Source organism: Poecilia mexicana, unplaced genomic scaffold, assembly GCF_051168715.1.
Source record: "Poecilia mexicana isolate PSO_F unplaced genomic scaffold, ASM5116871v1 scaffold_2, whole genome shotgun sequence".
Taxonomy (NCBI): domain Eukaryota; kingdom Metazoa; phylum Chordata; class Actinopteri; order Cyprinodontiformes; family Poeciliidae; genus Poecilia; species Poecilia mexicana.
Genome location: NW_028263371.1, coordinates 57,310,768 through 57,323,338, shown reverse-complemented (window position 1 = coordinate 57,323,338; position 12,571 = coordinate 57,310,768). Strand labels below are relative to the sequence as shown.

At 56.9% G+C, this 12,571-nt stretch overlaps 1 protein-coding gene across 1 annotated transcript in view; it reads left to right on the top strand.

Moving 5' to 3' along the window:
• The window catches only part of mlphb (melanophilin b), a 28,975-nt gene extending 16,788 nt beyond the window's left edge, over positions 1–12,187 (top strand). Inside the window, 3 exon segments of the mRNA XM_088003663.1 lie at positions 9,699–9,767; positions 10,584–10,632; positions 11,319–12,187. Of these exon segments, the coding sequence (XP_087859789.1) occupies positions 9,699–9,767; positions 10,584–10,632; positions 11,319–11,368 (168 nt within the window). The 3' untranslated portion in view covers positions 11,369–12,187.
• The last annotated feature ends 384 nt before the right edge of the window (positions 12,188–12,571 follow it).

Here is a 12,571-nt window from a genome sequence, read left to right as displayed (position 1 = left end):
AACGAGTCGGAACGGGTCGGAACGGGTCCGAACGAGTCGGAACGGGTCGGAACGGGTCCGATCGGGTAGGAACGGGTCTGAACAGGTCAGAACGAGTCGGAACAGGTCCGAACGGGTCCGAACGGGTCTGATCTGGTCCGAACGGGTCCGATCGGGTCAGAACGAGTCCGATTGGGTCAGAACGGGTCGGAACGGGTCCGATCGGGTCGGAACGGGTCAAAACGGGTCGGAACGGGTCGGAACCGGTCGGATCAGGTCCGAACGGGTCGGAACGGGTCCAATCGGGTCAGAACGCGTCCAAACGGGTCAGAACGAGTCAGAACAGTTCCGAACGGGTCGGAACAGGTCGGAACGGGTCTGAACAGATCAGAACTGGTTCAGAACGATCAGAACGGGTCTGATCTGGTCGGAACTGGTCCGAATAGGTTGGAACGGGTCCGATCTGGACGGAATGGGTCAGAATGGGTCCGAACGGGTCGGAATGGGTCAGAACGGGTGGGAACGGGTCCGATCGGGTCGGAACGGGTCCGATCGGGTCAGAACGGGTCTCAACAGATCAGAACTGGGTCAGAACGAGTCGGAACAGGTCCCAACGGGTCGTAACGGGTCCGATCGGGTCAGAACGCGTCCGAACGAGTCGGAACGGGTCGGAACGGGTCCAATTGGGTCGGAACGGGTCGGAAAAAGTCTGAACGGGTCGGAACGGGTCCGATCGGGTCGGAACGGGTCTGAACAGATCAGAACTGGGTCAGAACGAGTCGGAACAGGTCCGATCGGGTCAGAACGCGTCCGATCGGGTCAGAACGGGTCTCAACAGATCAGAACTGGGTCAGAACGAGTCGGAACAGGTCCCAACGGGTCGGAACGGGTCCGATCGGGTCAGAACGCGTCCGAACGAGTCGGAACGGGTCGGAACGGGTCCGATTGGGTCGGAACGGGTCGGAACGAGTCTGAACGGGTCGGAACGGGTCCGATCGGGTCGGAACGGGTCTGAACAGATCAGAACTGGGTCAGAACGAGTCGGAACAGGTCCGAACGGGTCTGATCTGGTCGGAACGGGTCCGAATGGGTCGGAACGGGTCCGATCGGGTCAGAACTGGTCGGAACGGGCCAGAACTGGTCGGAACGGGTCAGAACGGGTTGGAACAGGTCCGAACGGTTCAGAACTGGTTGGAACGGGTCGGAACAGGTCCGATCGCGTCGGAACGGGTCAGAACGTGTCGGAACGGGTCAGAATTGGTCGGAACGGGTCAGAACGGGTCCGATCAGGTCTGAACGGGTCCGATCGGGTCAGAACGGGTCCGAACGGGTCCGATCGGGTCGGAACGGGTCAGAACGGGTCTGATCTGGACGGAATGGGTCCAAATGGGTCCGAACGGGTCGGAATGGGTCAGAACGGGTCGGAACGGGTCAGAACGGGTGGGAACGGGTCAGAACTGGTCCGATCAGGTCGGAACGGGTCGGATCAGGTCCGAACGGGTCGGAACGGGTCCAATCGGGTCAGAACGCGTCCAAACGGGTCAGAACGAGTCAGAACAGGTCCGAACGGGTCGGAACAGGTCGGAACGGGTCTGAACAGATCAGAACTGGTTCAGAACGATCAGAACGGGTCTGATCTGGTCGGAACTGGTCCGAATAGGTTGGAACGGGTCCGATCTGGACGGAATGGGTCAGAATGGGTCCGAATGGGTCAGAACGGGTGGGAACGGGTCCGATCGGGTCGGAACGGGTCGGAACGGGTCCGAACGGGTCCGATCGGATCCGAACGGGTCCGATCGGGTCAGAACGGGTCGGAACGGGTCAGAACGGGTCGGAACGGGTCAGAACGGGTGGGAACGGGTCCGAACGGGTCCGATCGGGTCAGAACGGGTGGGAACGGGTCCGATCGGGTCCGAACGGGTCGGAACGGGTCCGAACGGGTCGGAACGGGTCAGAACGGGTCGGAACGGGTCAGAACGGGTCAGAACAGGTCTGATCTGGTCGGAACGGATCCGAATAGGTCGGAACGGGTCCGAACGGGTCGGAACGGGTCCGATCGGGTCAGAACGGGTCCGATCTGGTCGGAACGGGTCCGAACGGGTCGGAATGGGTCGGAACGGGTCCGATCGGGTCAGAACGCGTCCGAACGAGTCGGAACGGGTCCGATCGGGTCGGACCGGGTCGGAACGGGTCTGAATGGGTCGGAACGGGTCCGATCCGGTCGGAACGGGTCAGAACTTGTCGGAACGGGTCAGAATTGGTCGGAACGGGTCAGAACGGGTCCGATCAGGTCCGAACGGGTCCGATCGGGTCGGAACGGGTCAGAACGGGTCCGATCTGGACGGAATGGGTCCAAATGGGTCCGAACGGGTCGGAATGGGTCAGAACGGGTCGGAACGGGTGGGAACGGGTCCGATCGGGTCGGAACGGGTCTCCGATCGGGTTAGAACAGATCAGAACTGGTTCAGAACGGGTCAGAACGGGTCTGATCTGGTCGGAACGGGTCCGAATGGGTCGGAACGGGTCCGATCGGGTCAGAACTGGTCGGAACGGGCCAGAACTGGTCGGAACGGGTCAGAACGGGTTGGAACAGGTCCGAACGGTTCAGAACTGGTTGGAACGGGTCGGAACAGGTCCGATCGCGTCGGAACGGGTCAGAACGTGTCGGAACGGGTCAGAATTGGTCGGAACGGGTCAGAACGGGTCCGATCAGGTCTGAACGGGTCCGATCGGGTCAGAACGGGTCCGAACGGGTCCGATCGGGTCGGAACGGGTCAGAACGGGTGTGATCTGGACGGAATGGGTCCAAATGGGTCCGAACGGGTCGGAATGGGTCAGAACGGGTCGGAACGGGTCAGAACGGGTGGGAACGGGTCGGAACTGGTCCGATCAGGTCGGAACGGGTCGGATCAGGTCCGAACGGGTCGGAACGGGTCCAATCGGGTCAGAACGCGTCCAAACGGGTCAGAACGAGTCAGAACAGGTCCGAACGGGTCGGAACAGGTCGGAACGGGTCTGAACAGATCAGAACTGGTTCAGAACGATCAGAACGGGTCTGATCTGGTCGGAACTGGTCCGAATAGGTTGGAACGGGTCCGATCTGGACGGAATGGGTCAGAATGGGTCCGAATGGGTCAGAACGGGTGGGAACGGGTCCGATCGGGTCGGAACGGGTCGGAACGGGTCCGAACGGGTCCGATCGGATCCGAACGGGTCCGATCGGGTCAGAACGGGTCGGAACGGGTCAGAACGGGTCGGAACGGGTCAGAACGGGTGGGAACGGGTCCGAACGGGTCCGATCGGGTCAGAACGGGTGGGAACGGGTCCGATCGGGTCCGAACGGGTCGGAACGAGTCCGAACGGGTCGGAACGGGTCAGAACGGGTCGGAACGGGTCAGAACGGGTCAGAACAGGTCTGATCTGGTCGGAACGGATCCGAATAGGTCGGAACGGGTCCGAACGGGTCGGAACGGGTCCGATCGGGTCAGAACGGGTCCGATCTGGTCGGAACGGGTCCGAACGGGTCGGAATGGGTCGGAACGGGTCCGATCGGGTCAGAACGCGTCCGAACGAGTCGGAACGGGTCCGATCGGGTCGGACCGGGTCGGAACGGGTCTGAATGGGTCGGAACGGGTCCGATCCGGTCGGAACGGGTCAGAACTTGTCGGAACGGGTCAGAATTGGTCGGAACGGGTCAGAACGGGTCCGATCAGGTCCGAACGGGTCCGATCGGGTCGGAACGGGTCAGAACGGGTCCGATCTGGACGGAATGGGTCCAAATGGGTCCGAACGGGTCGGAATGGGTCAGAACGGGTCGGAACGGGTGGGAACGGGTCCGATCGGGTCGGAACGGGTCTCCGATCGGGTCAGAACAGATCAGAACTGGTTCAGAACGGGTCAGAACGGGTCTGATCTGGTCGGAATGGGTCCAAATGGGTCCGAACGGGTCGGAATGGGTCGGAACGGGTCCGATCGGGTCCGAACGGGTTGGAACGGGTCCGATCTGGACGGAATGGGTCCGAATGGGTCCGAACGGGTCGGAATGGGTCAGAACGGGAGGGAACGGGTCCGATCGGGGCGGAACGGGTCTCCGATCGGGTCAGAACGGGTCGGAACGGGTCCGATCGGGTCAGAACGCGTCCAATCGGGTCAGAACGGGTCTCAACAGATCAGAACTGGGTCAGAACGGGTCGGAACGGGTCCGAACGGGTCAGAACGGGTCTGATCTGGTCCCAACGGGTCGGAATGGGTCCGATCGGGTCAGAACGCGTCCGAACGAGTCGGAACGGGTCGGAACGGGTCCGATCGGGTAGGAACGGGTCTGAACAGGTCAGAACGAGTCGGAACGGGTCCGAACGGGTCCGAACGGGTCTGATCTGGTCCGAACGGGTCCGATCGGGTCAGAACGAGTCCGATTGGGTCAGAACGGGTCGGAACGGGTCCGATCGGGTCGGAACGGGTCAAAACGGGTCGGAACGGGTCGGAACCGGTCGGATCAGGTCCGAACGGGTCGGAACGGGTCCAATCGGGTCAGAACGCGTCCAAACGGGTCAGAACGAGTCAGAACAGTTCCGAACGGGTCGGAACAGGTCGGAACGGGTCTGAACAGATCAGAACTGGTTCAGAACGATCAGAACGGGTCTGATCTGGTCGGAACTGGTCCGAATAGGTTGGAACGGGTCCGATCTGGACGGAATGGGTCAGAATGGGTCCGAACGGGTCGGAATGGGTCAGAACGGGTGGGAACGGGTCCGATCGGGTCGGAACGGGTCCGATCGGGTCAGAACGGGTCTCAACAGATCAGAACTGGGTCAGAACGAGTCGGAACAGGTCCCAACGGGTCGTAACGGGTCCGATCGGGTCAGAACGCGTCCGAACGAGTCGGAACGGGTCGGAACGGGTCCAATTGGGTCGGAACGGGTCGGAAAAAGTCTGAACGGGTCGGAACGGGTCCGATCGGGTCGGAACGGGTCTGAACAGATCAGAACTGGGTCAGAACGAGTCGGAACAGGTCCGATCGGGTCAGAACGGGTCGGAACGGGTCAGAACGGGTCGGAACGGGTCAGAACGGGTGGGAACGGGTCCGAACGGGTCCGATCGGGTCAGAACGGGTGGGAACGGGTCTGATCTGGTCCCAACGGGTCGGAATGGGTCCGATCGGGTCAGAACGCGTCCGAACGAGTCGGAACGGGTCGGAACGGGTCCGATCGGGTAGGAACGGGTCTGAACAGGTCAGAACGAGTCGGAACAGGTCCGAACGGGTCCGAACGGGTCTGATCTGGTCCGAACGGGTCCGATCGGGTCAGAACGAGTCCGATTGGGTCAGAACGGGTCGGAACGGGTCCGATCGGGTCGGAACGGGTCAAAACGGGTCGGAACGGGTCGGAACCGGTCGGATCAGGTCCGAACGGGTCGGAACGGGTCCAATCGGGTCAGAACGCGTCCAAACGGGTCAGAACGAGTCAGAACAGTTCCGAACGGGTCGGAACAGGTCGGAACGGGTCTGATCTGGTCGGAACTGGTCCGAATAGGTTGGAACGGGTCCGATCTGGACGGAATGGGTCAGAATGGGTCCGAACGGGTCGGAATGGGTCAGAACGGGTGGGAACGGGTCCGATCGGGTCGGAACGGGTCCGATCGGGTCAGAACGGGTCTCAACAGATCAGAACTGGGTCAGAACGAGTCGGAACAGGTCCCAACGGGTCGTAACGGGTCCGATCGGGTCAGAACGCGTCCGAACGAGTCGGAACGGGTCGGAACGGGTCCAATTGGGTCGGAACGGGTCGGAAAAAGTCTGAACGGGTCGGAACGGGTCCGATCGGGTCGGAACGGGTCTGAACAGATCAGAACTGGGTCAGAACGAGTCGGAACAGGTCCGATCGGGTCAGAACGGGTCGGAACGGGTCAGAACGGGTCGGAACGGGTCAGAACGGGTGGGAACGGGTCCGAACGGGTCCGATCGGGTCAGAACGGGTGGGAACGGGTCTGATCTGGTCCCAACGGGTCGGAATGGGTCCGATCGGGTCAGAACGCGTCCGAACGAGTCGGAACGGGTCGGAACGGGTCCGATCGGGTAGGAACGGGTCTGAACAGGTCAGAACGAGTCGGAACAGGTCCGAACGGGTCCGAACGGGTCTGATCTGGTCCGAACGGGTCCGATCGGGTCAGAACGAGTCCGATTGGGTCAGAACGGGTCGGAACGGGTCCGATCGGGTCGGAACGGGTCAAAACGGGTCGGAACGGGTCGGAACCGGTCGGATCAGGTCCGAACGGGTCGGAACGGGTCCAATCGGGTCAGAACGCGTCCAAACGGGTCAGAACGAGTCAGAACAGTTCCGAACGGGTCGGAACAGGTCGGAACGGGTCTGAACAGATCAGAACTGGTTCAGAACGATCAGAACGGGTCTGATCTGGTCGGAACTGGTCCGAATAGGTTGGAACGGGTCCGATCTGGACGGAATGGGTCAGAATGGGTCCGAACGGGTCGGAATGGGTCAGAACGGGTGGGAACGGGTCCGATCGGGTCGGAACGGGTCCGATCGGGTCAGAACGGGTCTCAACAGATCAGAACTGGGTCAGAACGAGTCGGAACAGGTCCCAACGGGTCGTAACGGGTCCGATCGGGTCAGAACGCGTCCGAACGAGTCGGAACGGGTCGGAACGGGTCCAATTGGGTCGGAACGGGTTGGAAAAAGTCTGAACGGGTCGGAACGGGTCCGATCGGGTCGGAACGGGTCTGAACAGATCAGAACTGGGTCAGAACGAGTCGGAACAGGTCCGATCGGGTCAGAACGGGTCGGAACGGGTCAGAACGGGTCGGAACGGGTCAGAACGGGTGGGAACGGGTCCGAACGGGTCCGATCGGGTCAGAACGGGTGGGAACGGGTCCGATCGGGTCCGAACGGGTCGGAACGGGTCCGAACGGGTCGGAACGGGTCAGAACGGGTCGGAACGGGTCAGAACGGGTCAGAACAGGTCTGATCTGGTCGGAACGGATCCGAATAGGTCGGAACGGGTCCGAACGGGACGGAACGGGTCCGATCGGGTCAGAACGGGTCCGATCTGGTCGGAACGGGTCCGAACGGGTCGGAATGGGTCGGAACGGGTCCGATCGGGTCAGAACGCGTCCGAACGAGTCGGAACGGGTCCGATCGGGTCGGACCGGGTCGGAACGGGTCTGAATGGGTCGGAACGGGTCCGATCCGGTCGGAACGGGTCAGAACTTGTCGGAACGGGTCAGAATTGGTCGGAACGGGTCAGAACGGGTCCGATCAGGTCCGAACGGGTCCGATCGGGTCGGAACGGGTCAGAACGGGTCCGATCTGGACGGAATGGGTCCAAATGGGTCCGAACGGGTCGGAATGGGTCAGAACGGGTCGGAACGGGTGGGAACGGGTCCGATCGGGTCGGAACGGGTCTCCGATCGGGTCAGAACAGATCAGAACTGGTTCAGAACGGGTCAGAACGGGTCTGATCTGGTCGGAATGGGTCCAAATGGGTCCGAACGGGTCGGAATGGGTCGGAACGGGTCCGATCGGGTCCGAACGGGTTGGAACGGGTCCGATCTGGACGGAATGGGTCCGAATGGGTCCGAACGGGTCGGAATGGGTCAGAACGGGAGGGAACGGGTCCGATCGGGGCGGAACGGGTCTCCGATCGGGTCAGAACGGGTCGGAACGGGTCCGATCGGGTCAGAACGCGTCCAATCGGGTCAGAACGGGTCTCAACAGATCAGAACTGGGTCAGAACGGGTCGGAACGGGTCCGAACGGGTCAGAACGGGTCTGATCTGGTCCCAACGGGTCGGAATGGGTCCGATCGGGTCAGAACGCGTCCGAACGAGTCGGAACGGGTCGGAACGGGTCCAATTGGGTCGGAACGGGTCGGAAAAAGTCTGAACGGGTCGGAACGGGTCGGAACGGGTCCGAACAGGTCAGACCGGGTCGGAACGGGTCCGATCAGGTCAGAACGCGTCCGATCGGGTCAGAACGGGTCTCAACAGATCAGAACTGGGTCAGAACGAGTCGGAACAGGTCCCAACGGGTCGGAACGGGTCCGATCGGGTCAGAACGCGTCCGAACGAGTCGGAACGGGTCGGAACGGGTCCAATTGGGTCGGAACGGGTCGGAAAAAGTCTGAACGGGTCGGAACGGGTCTGAACAGATCAGAACTGGGTCAGAACGAGTCGGAACAGGTCCGATCGGGTCAGAACGCGTCCGATCGGGTCAGAACGGGTCTCAACAGATCAGAACTGGGTCAGAACGAGTCGGAACAGGTCCCAACGGGTCGGAACGGGTCCGATCGGGTCAGAACGCGTCCGAACGAGTCGGAACGGGTCGGAACGGGTCCGATTGGGTCGGAACGGGTCGGAACGAGTCTGAACGGGTCGGAACGGGTCCGATCGGGTCGGAACGGGTCTGAACAGATCAGAACTGGGTCAGAACGAGTCGGAACAGGTCCGAACGGGTCTGATCTGGTCGGAACGGGTCCGAATGGGTCGGAACGGGTCCGATCGGGTCAGAACTGGTCGGAACGGGTCAGAACTGGTCCGAACGGGTCAGAACTGGTTGGAACGGGTCGGAACAGGTCCGATCGCGTCGGAACGGGTCAGAACGTGTCGGAACGGGTCAGAATTGGTCGGAACGGGTCAGAACGGGTCCGATCAGGTCTGAACGGGTCCGATCGGGTCAGAACGGGTCCGATCGGGTCGGAACGGGTCAGAACGGGTCTGATCTGGACGGAATGGGTCCAAATGGGTCCGAACGGGTCGGAATGGGTCAGAACGGGTCGGAACGGGTCAGAACGGGTGGGAACGGGTCGGAACTGGTCCGATCAGGTCGGAACAGGTCGGAACGGGTCTGAACAGATCAGAACTGGTTCAGAACGGGTCAGAACGGGTCTGATCTGGTCGGAACGGGTCCGAATAGGTCGGAACGGGTCCGATCAGGTCCGAACGGGTCGGAACGGGTCCGATCGGGTCGGAACGGGTCAGAACGGGTCCGATCTGGACGGAATGGGTCCGAACGGGTCGGAATGGGTCAGAACGGGTCGGAACGGGTCAGAACGGGTGGGAACGGGTCCGATCGGGTCGGAACGGGTCTCCGATCGGGTCAGAACGGGTCGGAACGGGTCAGAACGGGTCTGATCTGGTCAGAACGGGTCCGAACAGGTCGGAACGGGTCCGATCGTGTCGGAACGGGTCGGAACGGGTCCGATCGGATCACAACGTGTCCAATCGGGTCAGAACGGGTCTCAACAGATCAGAACTGGGTCAGAACGGGTCGAAACAGGTCCCAACGGGTCGGAACGGGTCTGAACAGATCAGAACTGGGTCAGAACGAGTCGGAACAGGTCCGAACGGGTCGGAACGGGTCTGATCTGGTCTGAACGGGTCGGAACGGGTCCGATTGGGTCAGAACGAGTCCAAACGGGTCAGAACGAGTCGGAACAGGTCCGAACGGGTCGGAACGGGTCTGATCTGGTCCGAACGGGTCGGAACGGGTCCGATTGGGTCAGAACGAGTCCAAACGGGTCAGAACGAGTCAGAACAGGTCCGAACGGGTCGGAACGGGTCGGGTCAGAACTGGTCGGAACGGCTCGAAACGGTCCGAACTGATCAGAACAGATCAGAACTGGGTCAGAACAGGTCCGAACGGGTCAGAACAGATCAGAACTGTGCCGCTCTAACCCGGATCTGCTACTGAAGCTGTTTCTTCTCAGGTTTCCTACATCGAGGATCGGATCGCTGCACTGAGCACCGCTGGAGATCCAACAGACTGCAGGAGGAAAGTAAGGTCACTGAAAGTCACTGAAGCTCATTAGAGGTCATTAGAGGTCACTGAAGGTCATTAGAGGTCACTGGAGATCATTAGAGGTCATTAAAGGTCACTGAAGGTCATTAAAGGTCACATAGTCGTTGAGCTGATTAACATGACATCATCAGTTTATGAATATCGGAGCTTCAGGCCAGACCAAGAAAATGTGTTTTATGTTATAATATTAACAGAAGAAAGTATTAAAACTAAGAGAAAAAAATGATTTTAATTATAAAAAACCTTTATAATTATAGCGTCCCAGTCTGGGATTATTTATTCTAAATAAACATTTTAATTTCCTGCTGCTGATAATTTGATGCTGAGGGAAAATATAAAATCTTTCCTTATTTAAAAGCCAGATTATAACTTAACTAGATGATCAGCTTCTTGTTTCATGCAGTTCTCATGTTCTTAATATTACAACTTTATTACATTTATTATGTTATCATTGTAATATTCTGATGCTTTTCTCTGATTACATCTTAATTTGCATTTTATTTTGACTTTTTTCTCATTTTTATTTTACTCTCAAATTGTTACAATATTTTGATAATATTACATCTTTGTTTTCATATTATGAATATTCTCACATTATTATGACTTTATTCTCATATTATTATTATTTTTCCCCCCATTAGGTTTTATTTTTGGATTATGACTTTTCTTCATATAGTTTGGAGTTTTTTCTCCTCCAGCTGCGGCTCTGAACCTCAGACGTTTTTCTCCTTGTTCAGCCAGAAGCTCTGGGTGAACTCTGACCTTTGCTCTGACCTTTGCTCTCTGTTTGCAGTCAGCGATCCCGGTCCGGGCTCGGAGACTCTCCCATAACGTTCCCAGCAGTAAGCGCCGCGCCGCGAGTCAGAGTGTTAAACCAGTGGTCCCCAAACTTTTTCCTGTGAGGGCCAGAAATTGTAGGGGGACGGGGGGATGCGTTTCTCGATTGATTTTTACCCAGAAAGCACATGGGCAAAACCCATGAGTGAAACGGTCACTCATGGGTTTTGCCCATGAGTGACATGAGTGACTAGTATATATTCCCTAACTAGGAATATATACTAGTTTTTGCTAGTATACATTCCATTGAGGGAATGTAACTTTAACATATTAATTTCTCATATGTTACCATGAAGTATAAGCTGCTACTTACAGGTGGCGTTCATAACAGACGTGTGTTCATCTGCTCTACCGCTAGCAAACAACCGAACTGATTAAATAACATAAAAGTCAAGCAGTTCCCTAAAAGTCCAACAGATGGCAGCAATGCGCCATGCAAAACAAAACACCCACAGTTTACAGGACACACTTCCTGCTAAAGAGCCCCCTGGTGGTTGAAGAAAAATACACATATAAACCGGAAAATACAATAAATGAAAAAAAATCTGAATGCTCTATTGTTCAGGGGGCCGGACCAGCGGGCCGTAGTTTGGGGACCCCTGGTGTTAAACTCTGGAACATGAAGAAATTTAAGCTGGAGCAGGAAGTGATGTCATCAGCTCGGTAACAGTAACGTGTCTGTGTGTTACAGAATCCGGTGCCGAGGGCGGGCTGATGAAGAGGAGGCTGAGCATCATGTGACCTTCATCGCTTCGCTCGGAGACAGAGGTGGCAGTGAACATCCCAGCATCCCGTTACCGTGGTAACAGGATGGCGTTCCAGCCTGTAACCGTGTTTTTTTTTTTATCTCTTTGTGTTTATTTAGTTTGAAAGTTTAATCATAAACAAGCGTGAATTAATCTGTAACCATAGTAACGTGACGGAGCTGCTGGTGGATTTCACAGAAGCTCGTTTAAGTTTTTATAATTTCTGAAGTTCGTCTTTATTTCCATCACAGAACCAGAACCTCCAGCAGGTCGGCGTCACGCTGCCATCTACAGCTTCGACTAAAATGCCACTCACAAGATGGCGGCTGCGTCTCTGCATCACAGCTCAGTTTAAATCTGATCAATATTTTAGATTAACATATTCTTAGTTTTTGCTGATGTGATTTTTTATAATCTTTATTTCACTTCTATTCCATTTGTTGATTTCTTTCTGTGTTGGTTTTTAACTGTACAGCGACCATGAGAGTCCTGAAAGATACTTTAAAATAAAGTGTATTATTACCTTATTAAAGTGTAATATTACAGTAAACTGGGCCTGACCTACTTCAGGACGTGCAGCTGAAGGAACACAACCGGAACTGAAGGTCCAGAAAGAATCCAGAGCCAGAACAAGTGTCAGAACAAGTGTCAGAACTGGGTCTGGTTTTCATTTCCATCTTTTAAAAATGAAAAACTGAACCGTTAAAAATGACTCAGAGCCTTTCAACATGCAGGTTCTGCTGGGATGAATCCCATCTGGACCGGTCCTCCATGTTTTCCTGCTGTTTTAATTAAACGCTTCAACAGACAGAAATATGTTCTGGACTTTTTGTTCTCCTGACCAGCAGGTCAGAGCTGAAGTCTGACCTGCTGCGTCTCCGTCCTCTCATCACCTGAACCAGAACCTGGATTAACTGCTGAGTCACTGGTTGCTATGGTGATTTCTGCCTCCTCTGGGCAGCAGGAGCCCACAGCACTACTCCTCTTTTATCAGTCGGTTCTACTGGGAGTGGGCGTGTCCCTCTGCTCTCTGGCCTCTGATTGGACAGGAAACAGGAAGTTCTCCAGCTGAGATCAGAAGGAGAAGCTGGTTAGTCCCAGGAGGTTCTGGATGTTTCCGGGTGAGAACCATCATCACTCTGAACATCAGAGAAAATAAACTGGGATTGTGGAAAAACTGGAAAATGGATCAGAATAA